This window comes from Epinephelus fuscoguttatus, linkage group LG2 (genome assembly GCF_011397635.1).
Source record: "Epinephelus fuscoguttatus linkage group LG2, E.fuscoguttatus.final_Chr_v1".
In the NCBI taxonomy this organism is placed as follows: Eukaryota; Metazoa; Chordata; class Actinopteri; order Perciformes; family Serranidae; genus Epinephelus; species Epinephelus fuscoguttatus.
Genome location: NC_064753.1, coordinates 27693212 through 27719054, shown reverse-complemented (window position 1 = coordinate 27719054; position 25843 = coordinate 27693212). Strand labels below are relative to the sequence as shown.

General features: G+C 41.1%; 1 protein-coding gene across 1 annotated transcript in view; it reads left to right on the top strand.

Moving 5' to 3' along the window:
* The first annotated feature begins 582 nt into the window (after positions 1-582).
* cpne7 (copine VII) overlaps positions 583-25843 on the top strand; it is a 40031-nt gene continuing 14770 nt past the window's right edge. The window contains exons 1-12 of the mRNA XM_049559823.1: positions 583-870; positions 1915-1982; positions 2103-2398; positions 10269-10451; positions 10689-10763; positions 14480-14554; positions 21217-21300; positions 21388-21477; positions 21619-21717; positions 21907-21993; positions 22321-22380; positions 24331-24464. Of these exons, the coding sequence (XP_049415780.1) occupies positions 2225-2398; positions 10269-10451; positions 10689-10763; positions 14480-14554; positions 21217-21300; positions 21388-21477; positions 21619-21717; positions 21907-21993; positions 22321-22380; positions 24331-24464 (1061 nt within the window). The 5' untranslated portion in view covers positions 583-870; positions 1915-1982; positions 2103-2224. The remainder of the gene's footprint in view (positions 871-1914; positions 1983-2102; positions 2399-10268; positions 10452-10688; positions 10764-14479; positions 14555-21216; positions 21301-21387; positions 21478-21618; positions 21718-21906; positions 21994-22320; positions 22381-24330; positions 24465-25843) is intronic.

The following is a 25843-nucleotide window of genomic DNA, read 5'->3' as shown; positions in this document are numbered from 1 at the left end:
TGTCAGTCTCAACCCATTTCTGACCACCGTTTTCTTTTAATGTTTTTATGTATTTAATCATTTACTATTATAGCTATGATATAGCTGTGTAGATGTTTATGACATGTTTAGCTTGTTGTCTTGTTTTATCTGATTTTCAAGCCCAAATGAAGCAACACCCATAATCTCATTATATTTAATATGTGCCATGGCCCCCCCTCTCCCTCCCTTGGGGGCGCCACTGTTGCCAGAATAATATAGAGTCAAATGCTTGCCTACTGTTTGCAGAATTATGTGCAATATGTAAGCATGATTTAATGCCTAATGCTAACATATAGGCATGCTCAGTGTGCCACATTAATTACAGCAGACTGAAGCTGGAGGAAAATCTGATTGATATATCAGCATATTAAAACGTCTCTATGGAGGCTGCAGAGGATTATTGCTGCACAGAGATTAATTTAAACTCAAGGGAAGTGTTTAAGACATTGCATGTGTTTCAGTGATTTTTTAATAGATGCCAAGTTCTTCATTCTTTCAGCCTGGATGCACATATTTACCGTGTTCATGTCAGGCTGCCGTCCTTTGTGGGAGCTGCCAGATACTCATCATGATCAATAAACGCCACTGTGAAGCATCTCCATGGTCTCGCGTCCTGTTGCTCGGCTTTTAAAATAGAACTCCCAATAATCGAGTCCCAGTGAAAGCCCCATCCTTACATCAGCAGCTGGACTCCTCTCCACTCCCCCATCTCTCTACAAGCGGAGCCTACTCCCTCCTCACCAGTCTAACCAATGAGTTTCGGCGGAGGAAGAAAAAAAAATCAGGCAGTGTGTTATGGGAGAGGATTAAAACAAGTGTGTTTAAGTAAAGAACAACGACAGGTAGGAAGTGAGTTTCTCCTTCTTCTTTTTTTAACTTGCAGAGTTTATAGGTTTGAATGAGGGGCTGTAAGTGCGGTGGCTTGTTGTTATTGATCAGCTGCATGTTTTCTTGTTGGAAGTAAGACAAAGACAAACGATGTTATCAAAGTCTTCATGCTCAGTGCGACGCTTTGCTTATTATTATGATCAGGGAAGCTAGACCGTCGTTTTGCGCCCCTGATCGCAGGTTTAGGAGGATTTCAGATGTGCAGCGGAGTTGATTTATTGTGATGAATTATTAAGAAAGCATCCAGGAGCGTTTCCTGTATCGCCTTTATTAGATTAAGTTGTTGAATTGAATCGGCGGCGGACGTGTTGCTTTACGCAGAGGTTTTTTTATAGCCTAACTTTTGCATGGGTTTTATATCATAGCCTCTGAATCTGATTATATTCCGAGTTTTATTGAGTTAAGTTTGAGACTGATGCTTTTGGGTAACATCTGTTTTCCAGACTCACAGCTGGCTATTAAAAAAAAAAAAAAGAAAAAAAAAAAAGAAAAGAAAAGACACGGGCGCTGTCCCTGGTGCTGAGAGCCAAACCTACACTCTGTCTCCGAACAATGTGACACTTAGAGTGAAGGATGCTGGTAGAAACAAATGCAGCCCCCGCCCTCATACTTTTCTTCCTCTCTCTCAAACAGTTCAGCAGGGTCAGACACGCTTTTGCTCAAGGACACTTCAGCAGGGCGGATGCTTTCCACACTGGAGCTCCAACAAATGAAAGTCCTACTCTCAGTTTTATGTTATCTCCTGGTGCAATAAAGCCACTCAGCCATGTGCCTGCCGGATTCCTGATTATATCTGCCACTTTCTCTTGTTTACCCACTGAATAGGGGAGAAAATACCAATTTTGTGCCATTTAAATTGTTGGAATTGGAAACAATGAAAGCAGATGCATGCAAAAAATGATACCATCAAGTTTTTGTGTGTATTTGTGCAGATAGCCTCCTTCTTTTGTGAGATCAGAGCTTTTAAAAGCAGCAGGTTTGATTGACTTAACTGAATCTTTACAGGGATCTGATCCTGGCTCCTCAAAGCACAGCCCTGCCACCTTCATGTCCTGTCTCCCGTCATTACCGAGGTGAGATGATACTCCTCGCAAGGGGATAGCTCTGACAGGCAGTAATAACAGATTGGGTTTTGCTCTGGTCCCCCGGGACTCAACGGGAATCTCTGTTCTTTTCATGAAATCTGCACCAAGTCAAAAGAGCCTGTCTCCTGTGAGCGTGCCACGTCTTTACTGAGATCCCACGAAACCCACCACTTCATTTTCCCATCCCTCGGAGCTACCACATCGCACTGCTTCACTCGCCCTGAGCCAGGATGAATGATGTTCAGGAGGCCACCTCCCCTGCGACCAGCCTCAGCGGTCCAGCTACCTGCGTCTCCAAAGTAGAGCTGCGCGTGTCTTGCAAAGCCCTGCTGGACCGAGACACGCTGAACAAGTCAGACCCATGTGTCATACTCATGGTGCAGAACAACGGACAGTGGACAGAGGTGAGTCCCCTTTCCCCTGTTTTTGTTTCTTCTTTAATCTGTGCACAGTTTGGACCTTTTGGGAAAAAAGTGAGAGCCTCAACCACCACTTCTATAGGCAGCAGTATATAGCCTTTAAAAATTAATTCACCATCTATTTTTAATCTCCCTGATTCATTAACCACATTATTTAATGTGTAAAGAGTCGTGTCCTGAATAACACATACATAAGAGTTCAAATTATTCACATTACAGTGCCTGGAGGTGATCTGAGCAACATGTTTTCCTAATGGTTACACAGACTGGAGAGCACAGTTGGCCAGCCTTCCCTTTGTTGTCCAGTGCCACAGATAAGCTCAGAGTTTAACACGAAGCAGTGGTGATGTGTGAAATGTTTTACTTCGGGATGAATTTTCGGTCCCACTCCAGTTATCCCTAAACCTGTGTTGTCGTAAATCATCAACCAGGGAGATAAATCTGTTAATGGTTTGCTGAACTTGCAGCTGTTTTTCACTCTTTCGGAAAAGATCATGGCTTACACAACAGCTGTCTGACTCCGAATTAAAAATGTCAAATGGAGAGTGCATATGCAGGGAGAGAGTGAGCACTGGCTGTCTCCATAGTTCACTAATTTACAACACATTGTGCTGCCTTCCCTGTATATATATCAATATATATATAAATATATATTCCACTGGTCTACATATGTGGGCAAACAGTGGGTTGGTAATGCGATGAGTTGTGTTCCAGGTGAAAATGTTTACTTTCTTGGATTGGTCCCAAGCTGATTTGGAGCGTAGGCAGCAGGTCTCTCATTTCCCTGTTAATTAAGTCATTTGGTTCATGAGGGGAAAGCCAAAGCACAGGTCTCCATTAAGAAGAGGATGTGTTAAAACGTGGCAGAGGATATCTAATTATATAGATTTTTTTTTCTTTCTCTCCCCACGCTACTCTTCATCCAACAAAAAGCTATCTTTTCAGGGAAATGGGAGATAATAATTAAGTGTAACTCCGCCAGATTCCTGCCACATGGGAGACTTTGGTTGTTTGATGTTTGGGATGTATGAATGTGGAACCTCGAGATACTATCATGATAAAAACACTTGGCTGACAGTGTCGAGCACGTAGTTATGGATTTTTCTTGGTTGTAATTTGATAGGAGGTTGTTACATGAGATGATTGACCTGGGTTCAATGAAACATGTGCGAGGGTCCTGTTTTTAGCTTTACTAAGTGAGCCAGTTTTGTATGATTTGAAAGAATAGACACATGCAGCACAGTATTACAAATGCATCGTACTGAAGTACAATTTTAGGTATTTGTACTTTACTTGAGTCTTTCCATTTCTGCTATAGTTAATATTTTTTGCCAGTTTCCAGAATAAAACGTTGGCACTCGCAGACCAAAATTTATATTTTTGGCCCAAACATGAGGTTTTTCTCATCCTAACTGGGAGGTTTTTTGGTGCCTAAACCTAACCATGCTTTCAAACATAAAATTTAAAATTGAAATGGAAAGGAACATGAATTTTTAACACAGGGGCTACATATGAAATGTATAAATGTCAACAATGCCAACATTTATTCTGGCAATTGGGTTGCTCTGATGGATGTACTGTAGTTACTAGTTACTAGGAAGATACCCATATTACACACAAAACACACAGCCATCTTATAAAATATGAATAATACTCAAAGATGGGGTAGGAAGTTGGGCAAAAATCCCATAGTGAACTTTAAGCTCAAATGCAATTCAAGTGGTCTGAGAGAAAAGTCATTTGCACCTCCCCATGGCTCCTTTTTTTAGGCTTTAGAAAATGTAGCCTGTAAGACTTTGGCCAATCACTGGTAAATTCAGAGAGAAGGCGTTCCTATTGGCTGTCCTACAAATGCAGATATGCGTGCACGTCCCCTTCGATGAACGCCTCATTCAATGGCGGAGAATCCTCGGGAGAGCCGAGGCGAGGGAACTGTGGAATTGCTGGCAAATTCTACGTCTCATTTGTGGTCTAATAAACAGATAGAGAGAAAAGAGGGCAAGGAGGAGTTGAGTTAATGAGCTGTGTGCAAGTTTACAATGAAATAAAATTAAATAAATCTATGTATGGGGAACACATGGCTTACTGTTTGAAGCGCATGCATATGGATATACTGTGGTTATCTGGTGGGAGGGGGACAGGGTGGAGAAGGGAGAGCTGCAGGAGGAGGGTGAACAAATCTATCTATCTATCTATCTATCTATCTATCTATCTATCTATCTATCTATCTATTGACATGACAGAGTACGCAAGTTGTCCAGTCCTCCACTGTCAGATCCCTCAGCACAGGGAGGCACCGTTGCCTGTGCAAATTGTTTACTTACGTCAACAACTGAGTAAGATGCTGTGCCCACTCATAACTCCATAGCTCACACTGTATGGCCCCACTGACTCACAGCTGCTATTTGTCGAGCTGCGTTTATTTCATTATTACATTATTTCACCACCTGTTTGCTTGCAAGGACAGAGGCAGAGGCAGGGTGGAGATGACTTGACGTTTTTCTCCCACAGCAGATGCCTCATCTTTTTGTGTAAACCGGACTGTACGTATTTCCATGATAGTGAGTTAATTCAAAACCTGATCTTACTGCTGATATCTCACCTAAGCTACTGGGGCTTGTTGTGATCGAGCTGCAGCGATAATGCTCTGCCTACCTGGCAGAACTGATTAGAGAAAGCCTTAATTTTCCATGTCAGAGATCTCTCTATAATTCTGGCCCCACACCAACAACAAACAGGCGTCACAGACTTTCGGCACAACCTATCCTCCGTTGCACTGATAAGCTTTCATCAACAAACAGGCTCATCAGACTCATCCCAAATCTGTCCGTCCAGATGGCACAAAGCAAGGAGGAAGAAACGAGCAAGAGCAGACAATAAAGAGAAATGGGGATGAATGAGACTGAAGAAGCCAAGTCCTAGCTGGAAGTTCTTTTCTTTCTTTGTGATGTTTGCCAGAGTGAAAAGGAAACAGTAGAGCAATCCCTGCTACTAGCCATCCATCGCATTTATTATTGTCTTACATTATCATTGTTTTCATAATGAGGCGGATGTTAACCAAAGAACTTGTCATGTTATTCATCTTAAACCGTGACAGAGACCAAAGTGTGTTTATCTCCAACCCAGCGCTGTTTATTTCTCAGTTCAGGCAAATGAAGATGTGACAAAACAGAACCCTAGATTTTAATGTGATACGTTTTAACATTTACTAACCAACAAATTGAATTGCAAATTGGTAATAAGTTCTGTGCAGAAGGGTGCTGAATGCTGGAAAACAAAAATCAAATGTCAACAGCAGGACAGCAGTCCAATTAGATTGTTTATTCGTGCAGGGATGTTTCAGGCAGACGTCATTCCTCAGCGGTAAGCTGGCAACAGTGAGAAAACAAGGGGTGCACGATAATATTGACACATCATTGGTATCAGAACATAAAGGCTTTGAAATGAATTATCAGAATCAACCTGAAATGGGCATTTCTGCACTGGTTGTGCCTGTTGTCACAATTATCTCAGGGGGAGCATCATCCAAACCTGTTAAGATAGAATCAGTTTATTTGTCAAAGTAGTTTTTTTTGCCCAGTGAATGTGAACATTTTGAAAAGCATTGTATTTTGTGTCTGCATCTGCCAGTGGATCACCACAGTAATAGCAGGCGCATTTGATATGTTAATTCTACCAAAGGAGAGACTTGATGTTCTCTACAATTAAGGAAAAAACACATGAGCATTCGGTGTCATGGTGGTGCAGTGGTCAGCATTGTTGCCTCACAGCAAGAGGGTTTTTGTTTCGGTTGGGGGTTTAAACCCTACAGTTGGGGGGCCCTTCTGTGCGGAGTTTGCATGCTCTCCACATGTCAGCGTGGGTTTTCTCCAGCTTCCTCCCACAGTCCAAAGACATGCAGATTAATTGGTGACTCTAAATTGGCTGAAGGTGTGAATGTGAGTGTGAATGGTTGTCTGTCTCTATGTGTCAGCCCTGTGATAGTCTGGCGACCTGTCCAGGGTGTACCCCGCCTCTCCCCCAATGTCAGCTAGGATAAGCTCCAGCACTCTCGCAACCCCTCATGGGATATGCGGTTACGGAAAATGAATGAACGAATGGACACTTGAGCATATATCAGAATCGACATCACCAATTGGCCAAAATGAGTTGGAAAATATCAGCCTATCAGATATTGTCATAAATCAAATATTGCAACCCAGTCTCACTCCCAACTTGTCAAATACTGACGCTTGGTCAGTTTTGTTAGTATGTGTAGCATGCTAGTGACGTATGTGACGTGTGTCACATGACGTTACATTACATTAGTAAGAAACTTAGTTATTCAAGCCAAACCATGATGATTTTTTTTCTTACCTGTTCTTTTGTCATCTTAACCTGAGGAAATAAACCTAAAAGCAAAGTTTTTGACCTTCGTTCTAAGTTTATTTTGAAAAGAGACTGTATGCATTTAACAAGTGGAAACTGTACATTACTTACGAAAACGGACATTTTCACAGGTCACAGGTTTGTTGTGAAAGGACACAATGCATGTTGCATGCTGTCCCTGAGGGAGGGTTACCTAGGGTGTCATAATTTAATGTTTAGGGCCACAGACCAAATGTTGGTATTTGACAAGTTGGGAATCTTTGTGGTGAAGAGCGAGCTGAGCCAGATGGTGAAGCTTTCAATCTACTGGCCCATCTATGTCCCAACCCTCACCTATGGTCATGAGCTCTGGGTAGTTATCGAAAAAATTACAAACGGACGAAATGTCCGGGTGGTTGGGCTCAGCTTTGGAGATAGGGTAAGGAGCTCTGACATCTGGAGGGAACTCGGAGTAGCGCTGCCCTTTGCATCGAAAGGGGTCAGTTGAGGTGATCAGGATGCCTCTTAGGTGCCTCCCGTTGGAGGTCCCACTGGTAGAAGGCCCTGGGGTAGACCCATGACGCGCTGGAGGGATTACATATCTCATCTGGCCTGGGAACACCTTGGGGTCCCACAGGAGGAGCTGGAAAGCACTGCTGGGGAGAGGGACGTCTGGGGTGCTTTGCTTGGCCCGCTGCCCCCACGAGTCAGCCCTGGATAAAAAGGATGAAAATGGATGTATGGTTGGGAGTGAGAATGTGTTGAATATCGTGCATCCTTAGTAACAACTATAGATAATGAAATAAACAAGGATTGTGTCATTTTAGGTTTTATAATGCAGACAGTTACAAATAAGGAAAAAAAACAAAATAAATGAAAATAGAAGACAGAGAAGCTGCTTCTTAAGAGAAGCTGAGTTTTATTTGCATGGTCCACTTGTTCCATTAGACGGAGGAGTCACTGCAGATCAATACAGTTATACATGAAGTAAGTCATCACTTTTTTTTATGATGAAATATTTCCATCCTGATGGGACTGGTCTCTGTCAGGATGATAATGCTCTCACTCAAAGGGGTCGAATGGTTCGATGAGTATGAAAATATATTATAAAAACATAAATCATGGTTTTAAAGCCTTTACAGTGTCTGGATCTCAAGCCAACTGAACACTTATGAGAGATTTTAGACCAGCATGTTAGACAGCGCTTTCCAACATCATCAAAACCCCAAACAGGGAATATCATTTACATGATGTCCATCAACATCACAACACACCCGTAAGCGAGGTGGAAAGCCTGCTGTCATAAAGAGGGGGAGATCAAATAATGATTTGAAAATTGAGATAATGGTGCGCATTTCCAGACAGTCTCTCCTGGAAGGTATTCACAGTGTTGAACTTGTTTTAACATATGGAAAGTAATGGGAAGATTGGGGAAAGAATACAAACAGCTTTAGAGAGAGGTTCAAACATTATGCTTATCTGAAAAAGGCTATCACTGCCAAAGCCACAAGATGAGAAACAAGAGAGCAATTTCACCAGTGTCTGAGGTCATCATGACACAAGTCTGGACTTGCTCCACGGACGGTGAAGTAATGACTTTGGACACCGGTCTGTTCTCCTTTGTGGTGTATAATTTCATAGATTTGGCTTTGAATCCCCAAATCATGCATTAAATATAAACATAACTGCAGCATATCATGAAAATTGTGAGGTCTGCTGCATGCATGTCATCATTTAATGACAGAAAATAACCTCTGTAGATGTAAATATCATGTTCAAAGATGATTTGTCCTTGTGACAAATTGGGCAGCATAAAAACGTTCGTGGAGCTGTGTGAGAGCTAAATCCTACATCATGAGCAGATGGGGCCTCAGAGAGCTCAGCTTTTCCTTGTCAGGCACTGAAAGACAAGCATGGACGTTTTCTGTACGCTGAGATTAAATGTCAGAGCCCTCCAATCTTCTCTCACATCATCCTCTTGACGGAATGTAATATCACTTGCCCTTCTGTAGACACTGGTGTTCCTCAAAATAAGTACGACGATAGAAAAAGTCATATTTTCCAGTCCTGTTTATGTGAGATCTTGCTGTGAAATTATATAGATTATAATCTGTATAAGTGCTGTAGCTCCACAAAGTATATTATTGCTTTTAAAGGAATGCTTCACCCACAAAATGACCATTTGTATATCAATTACTCACCTTGCATTACGCTGAATTCATGAAGATGCTGTTTTTCTTGCATGGCTCCATGTTGAATTCAGAATCCAAATATTGAGATAACTCTTGATGAATTAAAGTCATAGGAGGCTTAACAACCGCCACACTTATTAAAATGTCAATTTACAAACTCTCACACAACTCATGCAGTATATTCCAAATCTCATTTATCCAGTTGTATGCTCAGCACCTCCCACACACATGCATTTTCCCTAAAATCTAAGTATTCAAAACACTGTGAATTCCACTGAAATCCCACCTCCCATTTTGTTCACTGGTCAGGAGTCCTCATACAACAGTTTGTATGATATCCTACGAATTAGCACCCCACAAATGATGTTACGTAATTATTGTAAAGTTCAGTAACAATCTGAAGTTACGAAGATTAGGTTGAGGAAAAGAAACATGGTGACAACATACCTTAAAATGATTCAAAGGTACGTTGTCACCATGTTTTTTTTCCTCAACCTAATCTTCGTAACTTCAGATTGTTACTGAACTTTACATCAATTACGTAACGTTCACTCCAAGTTCACATAGTTTTGAACATTGGTCTCCTGGGAAAAGTCCTGTATTTTGTGACACATCCACTGCCCCAACCTGCCTCCTTATGGGTGCTGCTGGGACTGCCTTCTTCTTTAGTCTCATCAGCCCATTGGTCACTTGATCGCAGCCCTCCAAAATACATGGGTTACGCATGAATTAATGGCTCATGATTATGTGGGATATGTACGAATTTTGGGGCATTACTGTTCATGGGAAAACTTAACAACAGTGCATGAGAACAGCCTGCTCACTCATGCTTGTCACTTCCTGGTCAAAGAACAATCTGGAATGCATGAGCAGAAATCAAATGCACACACTTGCCAAGGTGCGCTACTGAGATGTGCATGCGACTGGTTATGTGGAAGTGTTTTGAATAGTAAAATTTTAGTGAGAATGCATGTGTTTGGGGAGTGTTGAGCATACAACTAGATAAATGAGACCTGGATCTGAGTTGTGTGAATGTTTGCAAATGGATGTTTTGATATGGTTTTGCTGTTGTAATTAAACACGGACCCCTATGACTTCAATTCATCTATGATTTTTTTCCATTTTTGGATTCTTAATTCATCCAAGGCAAACAAGATAATAAGTTTTCCTCATGAATTCAAAATAAAACACTGGGGGGCTAACTGATATGCAAATGATCATTTGGGGTTGGAGTACCCCTTTAATCACATTCATAGTAAGTTAAAATAAGCAATATTACAATGTTTTAATATATTGAAGCGTGTGTTCTCTCTCAGCTGGACAGGACGGAAGTGATCAAGAGCAACTTGCACCCGGTCTTTGCCAAGGTTTTCACATGGGACTACTATTTTGAGGAGGTTCAGAAGCTGCGATTTGAAGTGTATGACATCCATGGAACTCACAGCATCGGGACCCGCGATGATGACTTCCTGGGTGGGGTGGAGTGTACTCTTGGCCAGGTAGGCAAATGATACTGTCTTACTTTGCCATTTTATTGACTTGTATTAGCTGGTATTGTGTCCTAACACTGTGATTTGTCTGTAATGAAACACCTTAAACATACAGAAGCATCTCCCTTTGTGATGTCAGTAGTAAATATACCCGACGTTGGTATTGATGACTCAGATCCCTCTGCTCTGTGTTTTACTGCTGAGGAAGGCTCAAGGGCAACAATGTGTTTATCTTGCTCTTTGCAGATCGTGGCCCAAAAGAAGATGGTGAAGCCTTTGTTGCTGAAGTATGGGAAATATGCCGGAAAATCCACCATCACGGTAGATTTCTTACATTGTGCTTTCGACCTCGATGCTCTGGTGAATTAAATTGTCTAGATTGCTGGACATCAAGAAAGGGGAAGTTTGTGGCTAATGGCCAGTGAGAGCTGACAGAAGTAATGGATGGCAAATTGATGGGTGAAATGGATGTCTGTGTTCTTTGACTTTGTTTTTTCCTGTCCCGCATCTGTTCACTGTCAGGCACCATAATGGATTTATATTCTGTCTTACTTTACCAGCATAATTTGTTTTTAAAAAATGAACAGCTCAATCCTGTACTTTTTGAACAATTTTAAAACATTTTGTTTTGATAAAGTTGAGGGCACCACTCACAGAATGGCTTCATGTTGGTGCTGTGCATCAGAGAGAGAAAGTTTACATCCTCTCTGAGCACTTTCTACATGCTGCTAGAGTCCATTTTTGGTGGCATGGGGCACCATTCCTGCTAAGCATGCCTATACACACAGGGAAGCAAGAGGAAATGATGCATGTGTAAGATATCACATGTGTCAGATGTGGTGAGGAGAGCTGTTGGTTCATTAACCATGATCTCACAAGCCAGTCGTGGTAGCATAGAAAATATAATGTTTGGGAATACACCAGAGAGGTGGACTAGATTCAGTAAGCCTAAACGTTTTCTGTGTAACCATGTATGTACAAGATGTAGACATAATAACAGGGCTTGTTCAATATTGTGCAACCCAATACAAGTGCTCTTCAGTAAATTAATATGGCACAATATTTTGACAGGTAGGTAACACTTCAATTAATAGAATCAGATTAGACTGGATCCCTGTGCTACGAGTGAAACTTAAAGGACAAAACCCTTTTTAAATCTTAATCATTTCATCTCTCGCCAGAGTGTGACTTTATTTAAACCAGAGCCAACAGCAAAGAGCTTTTGAGGGCCTTCTGGATAAGTGTAAGAGGTCACACAACAGGAGTTTTGGACCAATTCATCTTCACAAATATAGAGAACTCACTGCGCCATCATTATTTTAAAGCCTTATTCTGCATTTAGTTGCTTCCCACACATACTGACACTAAAATATAACCTGCTATATAGGAAGTGTGATTGTTTTTAATATATGTATAAATACGCCCATGGATGTATTGTATGTGACAGAGACACAATCAGCCGAATACAGTTTATTTTTAATGAGAAATTATAACAGTTAGGAAACACAAACACATACTAACAGATATAATTGTACTTCTAGATGCACTGAGTCACACCATGCTGCCTTGAATTATGTTTACATTACCAGTTTTAATGCTCTGAGTTTACATCAGACAGCCTTCGTCATCATTCACAGGTAATTCAGACATGTTTAAACAGTCATTTTGTCATTCCTTCTCTGTTTTCAAGCAGTTAGTGGCAGATGCCTAGCAAAATCACAACAACAGCCTCAAAAGATGATAAGTAGCTGCTTTGACAATAGTAAACAGCTCTAAGAAGGATGCACCTTCAAGTGAGTAGCCCTGTAGCACGCAGAGGCAAATCCCTGATGGCTGAGCTGACACACCGAGTCAAACTGAGTCAAGCCAAGCCAGCACATGTGTATGGAAAAGAGCCACTATTGACAGTATCATAACCTTAACCTGGCGCAGTTGTAGGGACAGTGGAGATCTAATGCATAGACCTTATATCTTTGAGTTGGTCTAGAGTCAAGCATCAATGAAGTGAATATTGCAATATAGATAAGTACAACATGGATAAACAAATTATTAATGGTATTATTACACAGTAAATTGTTAAAACAGCTCGTGCCTCCTTTAACATCTATAAAGCATTGCTATAATCTAAACAATGTACAACATATTTATCTTAGCCTGTAATCTGACTGAATTAAATGCTATGGCAAACAAAGCAAATCGCCAACAACAACAACAACAACAACAACAAACAACCAAATAAGTGAACAATTATCATCAGCTGCCACTGAATGAACAAACTGGTAACATGATCTGTTAAGGCACACCTGTGGGGCGTTGTCATCTGGCAGCACTCATTGTTTGGGGTCTGTGGGAGGGAGCGGCAGGGACTTCAACACTTCAGTATCATCATTATCAGGGACAAAGTGGTGTCTGCTTTTTCTCACATCATGTTTACTTTTTATAATCAGTCTGCATGTTCATGTAGATAAACGATGCATGTGCACGCAAAATGCCAAGTGCCCAAAGTGTAAGGGCCCCTCCTTGACCTTCACCTGCAATATGCTGCTCAAAGAGACACGTACCGACCAGGAACAGACTCAAAAGGACTACAAAGAGATGGAAAGGAACTGAAAAGAGACAGATTAACTACATAAAGGGACGAAACAACCTTAAAGTCATAAAAATGACTACAAAGAGACAGAAAACAACAACAAAAAGAGGCAAAATCACCAGAAAGTATTAGTGAATACCACAGTATGTAAGAAAAATTATGTGAGCACTTTCTGAAGTTTTAGTAAATGTAGCTGTCCTGCATTGTGTTTACTTGCTCCATTTTAGTGACCTGACTGCCAGGAATCAGAAGCTGATCTCGTCTGAGAGCAAAAGATGCCTTGTGTGTTGAACAGTGAAGATTCTTGGGCTTTGCTGAAAACGTTCAGGGCCTAAAGATCTATAAACCTCACCCTGGCACTGACTCTGACCTTAACCATAACAACTACACCCCTAATCCCAACCTGTATCCTACATACAGACAAAATCTTTCCTGACCCCAACCAGAAAACCAAATATTTACCTTAAAACAGAACTTGAAGAATGTGTTCACTATAAATCCTTTATTGGTCCCAACAAGGGTGGAAATACACAAGCACGCAGAGAGAGAGAGACACACACACACACATACTCACACCTTCTGCCCACACCTTTTATAAAGATGTTTCCCCACGCTCGATACCTGTCGGGACAAGCTGCCTGATAAAAAGCACAAGTTTCCTACTTTGCCAATCATCACTGTCAAGCCTTGTCAAGCCCTGGCTGTGTCCGCTCTGCAGCTGCAGGTCTGGCAGCTTGGTGTGAAGTTTCTGTCAATTTCAAATAGAAGAACAAAGAGAGACAAAACTTTTGCGTTCCGTGAGTGGGCCAGAGGGAGCAGCAGAGGGTGCTCGCTGATTCTTTTTAACTAACACACATACACATACGTAAACAAACAAACAAACAAAAGCAGCCGTTTGGAGATGTTAGAGAGCTGTTACAGAACTTTTCACTTGCACTGTACTGCACGTGGTAACTTTCACATCCATTAAAAGTGGAATGTTCAAGTTGAGATAATAACCTGTAACAGCAGGGAGCCATTACTTTGCAGCTAATAGGGCTCTCCACTCTGGTTTTAATGTCCTGGAGTCCCCTGTTAAGTAAAAGCCACTTAACTTTGTTAGCTGCTTACCATAGTGCAGTTGCTACTAAAGTAAAAGTCGCATTGGAAAGGAAAAAATAGTGCATAAAAACTGATTTTGAGCAGTCTGTTTTAAATACGGGCACGTAAATACCTTCACTTTAATATAGTCTAGAGGCTTAATCTTACTCTGCAACCCAATGTCATTTGTCGGAAATTTATATTTCTTGTCTGCAGTTTCAATTTCAGTCACAACAGTAGCTTTTATGAGCTTTAAAGGTTTTTTTTTTCCTTTCCGGAAATGTAGATCATGGGGTTGTGATTTCTTGCCATGAATAATGAAGCCCAAAAGCCCAAAATATTACTGACAAATCTTATCTCCTCTCAGGTGCACGCCGAGGAAATTTCTGGCAACAACGGGTATGTGGAGCTCTCCTTCTGTGCCAAGAAGCTCGATGATAAGGTGAGCGGAGCACACAGTTTTGATGGAAATACTAACACAATTCATGTTTTATTAGGTACGGTTTAGTAGCACTAGACAGTAGGGCTGCCCTCTTAAAGTCAGAGATCCGAATCATCAGATGGAAACCCCTCAGTCAACTGTGATTTTTCATATCGAGCAGTCAGTCAGTGTGCAGTGTGCTTCTGGGGAAGTTTCGGTCCTCAGATTTAGCTGCAGATCGAGCACACCTTGTTTTAATGCTGCTCTCCGGTATAGGCAGCTGCAGACACAAACCCAGGGTGAGTCTGAGTGAGATGGAGGCAGCTGCCTAGAGTCAGGCTCTGAGATAATATTATCTTTTAGCTCCTGCTTAAAAGCCTCCACACACCGAGCCCTTTTTTTCCCCAGATGCGTTTCTTTAAATCCATCACCCGAAAAAAATGTTTCAGCACAGAAAACTCACACACTGATTCTGATGCGTTTTATTGTTCTGTTCGCTGTGAAAATTCGCAATACATGACAAAATGAAAAGACACATCTCCTCCTTTGCCTACCTGGCTGTCACCACTCCCTCCCTGTTTTTCATTTGGCACCGCAGCTGCGTGAAGGGGCAGAGCTGTGCTTCCTGCCTCTCTCCGCATTCTGTGTGCGGTCCACATCCTCCTCCTCTTCGTCATCATCCACCTGAATATTACGATCTGACCTGTTGAAAGTGAGCTGTCTGAGTCATGAAATCATACTGAGAGACCTGGCTGTGTCCCGCCCCCACATTTTCTTCACCGATTTATGGTCAAACGTCTCTAAAGGCTTGTGATGGAAACAAAAAATGCAGAAAAATCGCACCATTCTGAATATTTTAATGATGGACGAAAGTTTCGGACTCAACTTGACACAATGTGAAGTCATATTTATTTTTAGACATGCAACAATTTTGGACGAATAAAAACAGACTCAGTTGGCAAATTTACAGCTCACAGCAACTTACCATGATACGGTAGAAAAATATTGTTGGCATATGTATGATTCATCGTTAGCATAGTTATCATGCATCAGATTACTATATAAACATTACATGAACATCACTGCCACTTCAAACTCCCAAACTTTATATAACAAATAAATAGTTGAAAATTCAGATTGAACGGGCAAATCTGATTCAACTGACATAATTCTGAGTCAGGTAAAGCCCTACTAGACAGGCACAGTGATAGTAGTAGTATGTGATAATTGTGATACTGTGCCTCAGAAAGTACCCTCAATGTATCACTGACCTTTAAGTTACACACATGTATTATTTTTAAACCTATATTTGAAGTCACAGGGAGAGAAAAAAAGTGATAATACCACTGGATATCACACGTTTAAGTGACATGATGCTGTCAACAACATGTGAATGACATGTTAGCACATGATATCATATGTAAAATGTGTGTTATTACTTGTCGGTTCCACTTTAAATCCAGATATCACCGACCTAAACTGCTCCTGCTCTCACAATATCAAACTTTGCCAAAGGCATGTTTCAATCAAAAAGACTGCGGGAGCTTACATCCAATTACAACTCTGATGATCTGAAGTCGCTCCATGTTCTTAGGAGCGAGCCTCAGGACGCCTCACTCACAGGCTGCCCCTGATTCCCAGAGGTATTCGGAGGAAGATTCAGATTTTCTACAGCATGTACATTTATTTTTGAAATTGCAGTTTGCAGTTTCCTGCGACTCTGACAGTGAAATTGAACCTGACTCTCACACGAGGGAGATGATAAGGAGAGAAAAAATCCTTGCTATAAAGTGCATCTTCCCCTGCATGTGATATTTGCCTCATATATCCAGTATGCTACTGGAAGTATTGACTTTCTGCCTGGAGGATCCACCTGCTTGTTTTATTTAAACTGATGTGATTACAGCTGTGGGCGCATCACTGTGGAGCAGTGGTGTGTAATTATGTGCCACCGAGGCACAAAAGTGTTCATGTTTTCACTCTGAACAAACATTTCAGCAGCTTATTTGGAGCAGAGTTTGGTTCTTGACGCCAAATATCCAAAAACACTGATGCAGAAAATGATAGACGCTGACTTTGTTTACATGCATGGCCAATTTCTAACAGCCCATCTTTAGGTGAATGATTACAGACATAACTTGGTCAGAATAAACTAGGACAAGCTCAGGCTCTGGTTATGAGACGTCTAGTTTGGTGTTGTCACAGAGGTCGGGCTCATTTATGCATCATTTGTGCAAACATTTAGGTGTCAACAACAAGCATAGGTGTGAGCAGTGTTTGCTGTTACATATGCAGAGTTAGTATTTCTTGTATTAGAAGTGGACTACTTCTCTGTCAGATTAAAATGAGACAGGATAATTGCTGAAATTATTTTTTTGTTTGTTTGGCCACTTAAGGGTAACAAAAGTAGCTGTAAATACTGTATTGACATATGTTCACCTTAAAGGTCCAGTGTGTAGGACTGAGGGGCATCTATTGGCGGAGAGGGAATGTAATATTCAGAACTATGTTTTCTTAAGTTTATAATCACCTGAAAATAAGAATCCCTGTATTTTCATAACTTTAGAATGGGCCGATTACATCTACATAAGGACCGAGTCTTCTCCCTCTGAGTCTGTCATGTTTCTTCAGTAGCCCCGAATTTTTTTTTTTACATTCTACATTGCACATGGGAGAAGTTTCAGTTAAGATGCCATTAACCCTGCACACTAGACCTTTAAACACTTGTTGGTGGTGAGCATGTTAATGATGGTGCTGTGTCATCACTTTGTGCATATGAATGTAGAATCTATATGTTTGTAGTTGGAGTAGCATTGACCCACTGGCTATCATATTTTGACAAGTTAGCTTTATACTAGTTTTTTAAAAAAAAAAATGTTTTAGCATTTGTAATCAGATATCTGTTTATAGTGATTTGCCAAAATGACTGGCACACATAGGAGGAAGTCTTAAGGCCCCGACACACCAAACCGACTTCAGAAAACTAGAGGTGACGCAACCCCCCTGCTGTGTTGCGTGACATCGCCGTGGCTTGGCTGAAAAAATTGCACATGAGCCCACCTCAAGGACTACAGCTGACGGTCAACCAGCACAAACGCACAGCACCTGCGTGACAGGAAATAACTTTCCACATCAGCAGACAGTGGTAGTTTGTTGGCTTTCCTCACTTCCATTTCTCTCCTCGTGCACTGAGCTGAACGCACTGACGGGCTCCACTGTCACAGATTTAAAAAGAAAACCAACGGAGGCTGACGAGGGGCAACGGTGTGGGACACACCGCACCAATGAGGGTGACAGATGCTCACCATTGGCCCAACTTTGACTGACAGCCAACCGTTGGCTTGGTGTGTCAGGGCCTTGAACTCACATATTAGCTTGCTACACCGAATCAGCCCGAAATATTGGCCCTCACCCCCACAGCTCTATCGTCATTAGATGAAAGCCATTTGATTCAGAGATTTGGCATGTTAAAACTCTATTTCTTCTTTATGCATGTTAAAAACACAAGATTTAAAGTGTGTGTGGAGGATTTGAAGTTGTTTAAAAGGCACAAAGGGAGATGGGCTGAGCAAGTAGAGTATAAAAATGATTTTCATTCCTTTTGCTGTTGAGTAATTTCTAAACAAATTTTTAAGTAACTTGCCCAAAAGTAGTTAGCAAACAGTAGACTGCATTAACATCCAGCAGACATACAGAGGATCATTAATTGTGAGTCGTGTTTCTAACCACCTGATTCACTCATTCACTTTCTCGCTAAGTTTTGGTCTACACCAGCTCCATCGTTTAGCTTATTAGGTGTTAAATGCTCCACTATGTTCACCTGCTAGACGCTAACTTTGTCTGTTTGACATTTGATGAATCAAAACTGTACATTTTGGTTGTGCAGCTTTAACTGATTAATATATGTAAGCAAAGATATTATTTATCAGGCAAATGGTGGATGTCAACAGGTCACACAAAGTAACTTTTACATTATTATAATCAAGTTCCCATAATTATTTGATTTTATCAGCAATCAGGTGTGTTATATGCTCAGTGTCTTTACAATGCAAATTAGCTGCCACTAAACCAGCAGTTAGATGTTGGGTGTAGCTATTTATCTAACAGATGATGAGTGAAGCAGCACGGTTTCTAATTAGCTGCTCATCAGCTACATCACCTCAACCTGCTGCAGATACTGAAGGATCCCAGCATACATGCTGATAAACAGGAGGATTAATGACGCAATATTAGATCACGGTAAGTGGTAATGATTGAATTTTGACATCTGCGCCCATGCCGCTGACGACACTGGCTTGCAGTTGCCATGACAACAAAGACAGGATGCTATGGCTCTTTTTGCTCCTGTCCCTGTCCCTCAGGAGATGTATCTGGCTAATGTGGCGGGAAATGCAGCATTAACTCTCATACTCTCATTCAGTGTTCACAAAGAAGCCCCCACCTCCCCCACCCCCTGCCACCACAGTCACACACACACACACACACACACACACACACACAGTAATCATTTGTTTTCCTCCCTAAAGAATCAATTGACCTAAATAATAAGTGCTGCTCTGCACTCAGACGCCTGTACTTGAGACTCCGAGGATGATTTGAGGCTACCGAAAATAACCGTGTTGGATGAGAAAATGTTATGCATGTTTTCAATTTGGCAGGGTATTTTCTGACACTGATGGTGTAAACGGACACAGTTACCACTGAGTTAACTCAAATGCATGATGTTAATAACCCCCCAATGCTGGGCTATTTCAGATGCATATTGCACATTGGAAGTAATGGAGTGCAAAGAAAGTTTAAATTCTCTGCTAGTGAATGCTTCAAATATTGGTCGAAGAAACCAATAAAGATATTTCAGAACTGCAATGACGGCTATAAGGGAGGAAATAGCAGGTCATTAACGCTATTGGCTCAAGAAAAAGGTCAGTGATTGAGAGAAGAAATGTAATAACTAGGGAATGGCATGAGTTGGAAGCTTGTAAAATTTTCTCATACTCTGGTCTGACCAAAAACAAACTCCTTTCTTGATGATGTCTCCTCCAGAACAGTGCCCCTGCTGTGCTGTAAATCCTGTGCCTGTGCCTCATTGACCTTTAAATCACAGAGGCAATCACCTCTGCAATCAGCACTGATAAATCACTGTCAGCAGCCATCTGTATAAATTACATGCAAACCATCCTAAAAACGAGATGTTGAAATAACCTCTAAAATATTTAGTGGTGATGCTTTTTCTGTAATTTTGCCATCACAACCCCATGGTTAATATTATCTGACTCATTAGCTTCAATACGGTAAATAGAGTTCCTGTAAGTCAAACCTTGAGTGTTAAATGTGATGGTCTTCTGTTTCCACATGGGCAATAATGCAGAGAGAGCAATGGAGAATACTTTGGGAAAGTAATACTAAAGCAAATTTCAGACGTCTTGGGAAGACAAATTCTTGTTTCTTATGGAAACCTTTGAAGAAAAGGGGCATGCATTTTGTAAAATCTGCCACATCGATTTTGCTTTTGAGCAAGGGGGGAATGAATAAATCTGATAAATTTTAGTTTATACCAGAGATTTAAGCAAGTTTGCCTCAGATGGGCAATTTATTCTGTATTTGTTCCTGAGTATTAAAAATTAAATTAAAAGTATTTAATATATGCATACTATTGCAGCATACGTATTATATATTGCCATCTTTATAACGTCACCAGACTGCATTAAACAAGGTCTCTGAAAGTCAATTTTCCTTCTGGGAGAAGGACCCCCAAACACATTTTTTGAGGTCTCAAGGTTGGCAAGTATGTCCGTGCCTGCATGTGAGTCCTGTGTGTGTATCCCACTGGTTAGCTGATCACCACTGCTCTGCACTGCACTCATACAGCAGTTACCATTCATATCGGGAAGTTGTTGTCCCAGAAGTGTAGTGCCCACCCTGCTTTCCAGGTTAACACTACCAGTTCTGTCAGCACTGTTTCTGTTACAACCCAGCCTCACTCCAAATTCGTCAAAATCCAGCACTTGGGCAGTGACTTGTGGTGTCAAACACAGACGTAAAAAGACATCCTTTAACGTCGATTGCCGTTGTGGTTTAAGGGCGCTTGCCGACATCAGGGGGGAATGCGGCGGGACAAGAACAAAAGTTAAACACAACAAACACCTGAGAGTTTCTAAAGCCACACCCTTTTCTTTTCCCCTTAACCTAACCATGTGTATTAGTTGTTGGAGAAAAAAAAAGGTCAATTTGCATTGTTGTACTCACACAGTGCATTTATTTTGAAAGAGACTGCATGTACACGGTCAATTTCCTGAGAAAATGGAAGTGTAATTTGTAAGAAGACAATGCATGTAACAGGCAAAACAGACATGTCAAAAACGAACGCACCCACTGTACCTTGCACGTCGTGTCTGGACGTGGAAGGTCCTATATGTGACGAGGTTTGAGTGAGAATGTGTTGTCCGTTATTAGTAGGTCTCACAATGTTAGCACTGTTAGCTGCTAGCTGCCGACTTAGCCACAACAATGTGAGAGCTGCGTGCAGACAGTCCTGCCCCAGACTCTGAATCATAAATACACTGAATATTGTATAGAACTTCTTTAATTAATTTGACCTTCTCACCTGTCCAAAAGATTAATTGGTACAGGGTCCTGTACCAACGTTAAGAGTCAGTAGTTTTGATGTTTTGTTTTCTCTGCAGGATCTCTTCAGCAAGTCAGACCCATTTTTGGAAATATACAGAATCAATGATGATGACACTGAACAGCTTGTCCACAGAACAGAGGTGAATTCATTATATTCCACCATCAGTTTAAGCAACAGCTGTTTTCTGCCTCTTTGCTTCATATGTTATGTGTTCCTACGCTTACAGGTGATCAAAAACAACCTGAACCCTGTGTGGGAGCCTTTCAAAGTGTCTCTCGTATCCCTGTGCAACTGTGATGAGGAGCGGAAGCTCAAGGTAAATGACCACATCAGTAAAAAACACAAGGGTCAGGACAAAACAGGATTAGAGCAAAACATGTTTCCCAGTATTTGAGGAATGAATGAAAACATATTGTAACCAAAACAGTCAACAGTGTTGTCTGTGTGTGTGTCACAGTGCCTAGTGTGGGATTATGACTCCAGAGGGAAACACGACTTCATCGGCGAGTTCTACGCCACTTTCAGGGAAATGCAGAAAATTTCCAGTGGAAATAAGGTCAGTGAACAGAGGGGCGGAGCAGAGCGGAGGAGAGACAGCGGTGTGCCCGTTTTATCCATTTCCAATATGCCTCTCATTTTACTCTGCTGAAATCCATCCCAGATTAAACAAATGTCATGCTGCTTAAGATATATCGCCAGTGTTCTTCTGTTTGTTGCTCCATGTCTTCAACTTGCTTTGTCATAGGTGACGTGGGACTGTGTGAATCCCAAGTACAAACAGAAGAAGAGAAACTATAAAAATTCAGGAGTTGTCATCCTCAGTGACCTAAAGGTAGGAATCAGCTGAGCCAATCAGTGTTGAGAATTTCAGAACAGTATGAATGAATTGTAGTAATAAAAGCTTGATTGCATGCATGCACTTTACATAGAAACAGTCTTTTTAATTTCTCTCACTGTACAGCTGAAATAACAAAGTTTTCACGCCTGTTTCCACAGAGGGGGTGTTAAGTTTCCGCTGCTTTGAGAAGATATATCACAACATTTGTTTTACCCTTTACAGTCAACAGATTTGTTGAGTTAATTACATTTTAATGACCAGATGCTTCCCACAAGATGCCTCTGAGGTTTTGCCTTAATTTTTATTTATTTTGTCTTGCAGCTCCACAGAGTGTACTCCTTCTTAGATTACATCATGGGAGGATGCCAGATTCACTTTACGGTAAATTGAGCAGCCTCTGCTTAGTGACGCTTCACTGTCACTGAGCTCATAACTGCACTGTAGGGATGGGCGATACCAAACTTTTTTCAATGTGATATGACACCAGTACTTTTTATATCAGCTTTCACAACACCAACACTAACAATGATTCTGATCATTTCTTAAACTAGTATCTGACTAAAAAATGAAAAATTTTAAAGAAATAATATGACACACACCAGCCATTAATTATGAAATATTACAAATTTATTATGGACACCTTCTTTTCTTTTGTTCAGCCTGCTCATAACTTTCATAGTAAGTTGTTAAATTTTGTAGAGGTTACTCATGTTGCTGCTGTGTGGCACTTTGTTGTCACAAATCAACCCTGTCTCCTAGAAATCATGTTTGTATGCGCCTAACTGCTTTCTTGATTATGTTATTGTGGCAACTGTCTGGATTATGTTCAGCAACAACATTTCTTTTAGGAAATGAAACACTACGTCATGAACTGTGTCTGCTTCAGAAGGAGGTGGTTGTGAAGGGTGGAGGGTAGACAAATCAGAAGGGGAAATTGTGATTCGTTACAGTTGCTCCAATGTAAAGAATAGAGAATTATAAGAAGTAAGTATGTAAATATAAGGCAATAAAATAAAATAGAATTTCCAGGAGAAGGGCTGCACAAATAGTGCATGCTATATTTACTTTCTGCCGTTTTCTCACGTTTGATTCAGAAGTGTACGATTGCGTGCTCTGTTCTGATGTTGCATAGCAGTCATGTGACTAAATATGTGTAAGTTGTTCTTGCAAGCCCGGTCTTACTCTGAAGTCATCAAAATCCGGTGCTTGGGCAGTGACTTGCAGCATAAGAAACCAACAAAAAAAGGTATCGGGGGAAACGCAGCGGGACAAGGACGAAAGTTAAGGCGGTGAAAGGCAGGAGGGGTGGTGGATGGATCCAACAAGCACGGATTTTCACCCAAGAGAGTGGTGTTCACATCCACTAAGATTCTAAAGCCAAACCCTGTTGTTTTTTCCTAACCACTTGACCCAACCATTTGTGTTTGCAAATGCGTCAATTTCGCAATGTTATACCGACATAGTGCATTTATTTTGAAAGAGACTGTATGTAAACAGTTAATTTCCTGTGTAAATAGAAGTGTATTTTGAGAAGACAATGCATGTAACAGGCAGAACATGACACAGTGTCAAAGAGCGTCAACAACTAATGCACCCAGGGTACCTTTCATGTCGTATGTGGACGTGGAAAGTCCATGACCAAACGTCAATCTGTGGCGAGGTTGGAGTGAGAATGTGTCGTCTTGGCACAAGCATTATATGAAGGTACTGAAAACATTTGGAAGTGCAGCCACTATATGATTTTATTATCAATATATTTTTTCAAAGACACAACACCAAATGAGAAGCTTGTGAGTACTGAGGTATTGATCCCTGCTGCACTGGTCCTGTTGTATCAGTTACCTTATGTGATACCATCAAATTCTCTGCACGTTAAAGATATTTGAATCCTTGAAACATCCCCTGATGGTGTTTTTGTGCATTCCCACAGTTACTTTTCTTGTTGGCAGCTTCGTGGAATCAATTTAAACCGTCTTCAACTCTCACCCTTTGGTCTGCCCTCTGTAGTTCTACCTCTTGCTCTCCAGCTGGATTACTGAAGCAATGAATATTAATTATGAGGGTTGCTGTGATAGATGCAGGTCCTCCTTGTTGAAATAACTGGCTGCTTAGATCTACACTGTACGGGAGCTGTAGCCGTTCCCATCTATGTGGGTGTAAAGAGCGCGAGTTGTTACCTCTGATCAGATAATTTATACTGCCATTATGCATATCTCCAGCTCGCTCAAGCAGAATTACTTGTAATTTCATAAGTAGCCAAATAAAAAGTTAAGCAGCAAAATAAAAACTTGATTATGTCTGCATCCTTATAGTTGCACTTCTTTCTACCAGGTTGCCATCGACTTCACAGCCTCCAATGGAGACCCCAGGAACAGCTGCTCTTTGCACTACATCAACCCTTACCAGCCCAATGAGTACCTGAAGGCTCTGATAGCAGTGGGGGAGATCTGTCAAGACTATGATAGGTTTGTCAGTCTTTTGTTTTTCAGTAAAGGCTCTTTGGTGCCTGCAGGGATTGTCAGTGTGTCCTGTTGTGAAATAGAGCTGCAGAGTGCCCCTTGCATGCCATTTCGGTGGGATCTCTCAGACTGAAACGAGCCACTCCAGCTGAACCGCAGCAAAAGGATTGGAATAGAAATCATGGAGTACTGACAGAGCAAAAAAAATCATTACATTTCTGCTCACCACCAGTTGAACTGTTGACTGCCAGCTCCTCTATCCACGATTCATTTCTTCACTGAAATGTGTTTTGCATTTTGAATTCTCTCTAATAGTTCAGTTAAAAGTCTCGCATTGTCAAAAAAGCAGCTGGTTACCTGCAGCACAAATACCGTCTTGTTTATCGTCCACATCATGTTCTCACTGGTAAACCCCTTAATCTGTGTTAAACCCGTGGCAAAGTAATGCATGAGAAGCTGTTTGTACCTGGAAAATTAGAGCAAGCAAATTTGGCCTCTGCCGACATTACTTATGCATGAGGCTAATCTGGGGCTGAAGCTGGTGCTTAGTAGCAGCAGTCAAGGACGCTGACATAATATTCTGGACGCACTCCATGAGCCAGTTTGTCAAAGTATCCATTATTTTCCAGTTTTTAATAATCTATCTGAAAGATGACACTTTGACCTTTATAGCTGCAGGCATTTAAATCCAATGCAACATCAGTTTCGTTACTGACAGCTTTTTGGCAGAGGTTTCTGAGCCATTTGTGAATATATTCCTGACCCAGTCTTGCATAACAATTTGAGGAAAAACAACAAAAAAACAAACACTTCATCTCGCACATACTGATTTTTTGCTTTTGCAAAAAGGCCAATGGAAAAAACAAAGTGAACATTAAACAGTTTCTGTTATACATTTTGTATTGGATTGTTGCCTCAACAATCGTTTTTTTATGATAGATTACAATACCTGTAAATCTGTATTTCTCCCTCCTTTTCTGTGTGACACTGCTGAGGAAATTCACAATACAATCATCAAATTACCCACTTTTATGTAACTTCAGTTTTTTTTTCTATGTAATATAGCACATTACATAGCTCAAGCTCCCTCCCCACGCCCACGTTCCACTCAGATACAAATGGCACATTGGTCTGGTTTGTCTGTTTGCACGTCTGTTAGTTTGCAGCATAGCTGAAAAACCTTGAGCAGATTTCACAGAAAAACAATACAAATACAAACAGAACTGCTCACTGTCGCCAACAACTGCTGGTGCTTGTCGAGGGGAAAACAAGTCATTTCAAAGGGGAGACAAGACGCCCTCATTTATGAGTCGGTTAACCTGGAATTTCTTTTTTCTTTTTCTTTTTTTTTTTTACACGCCATATTAGATAATTAGGACTTTAGG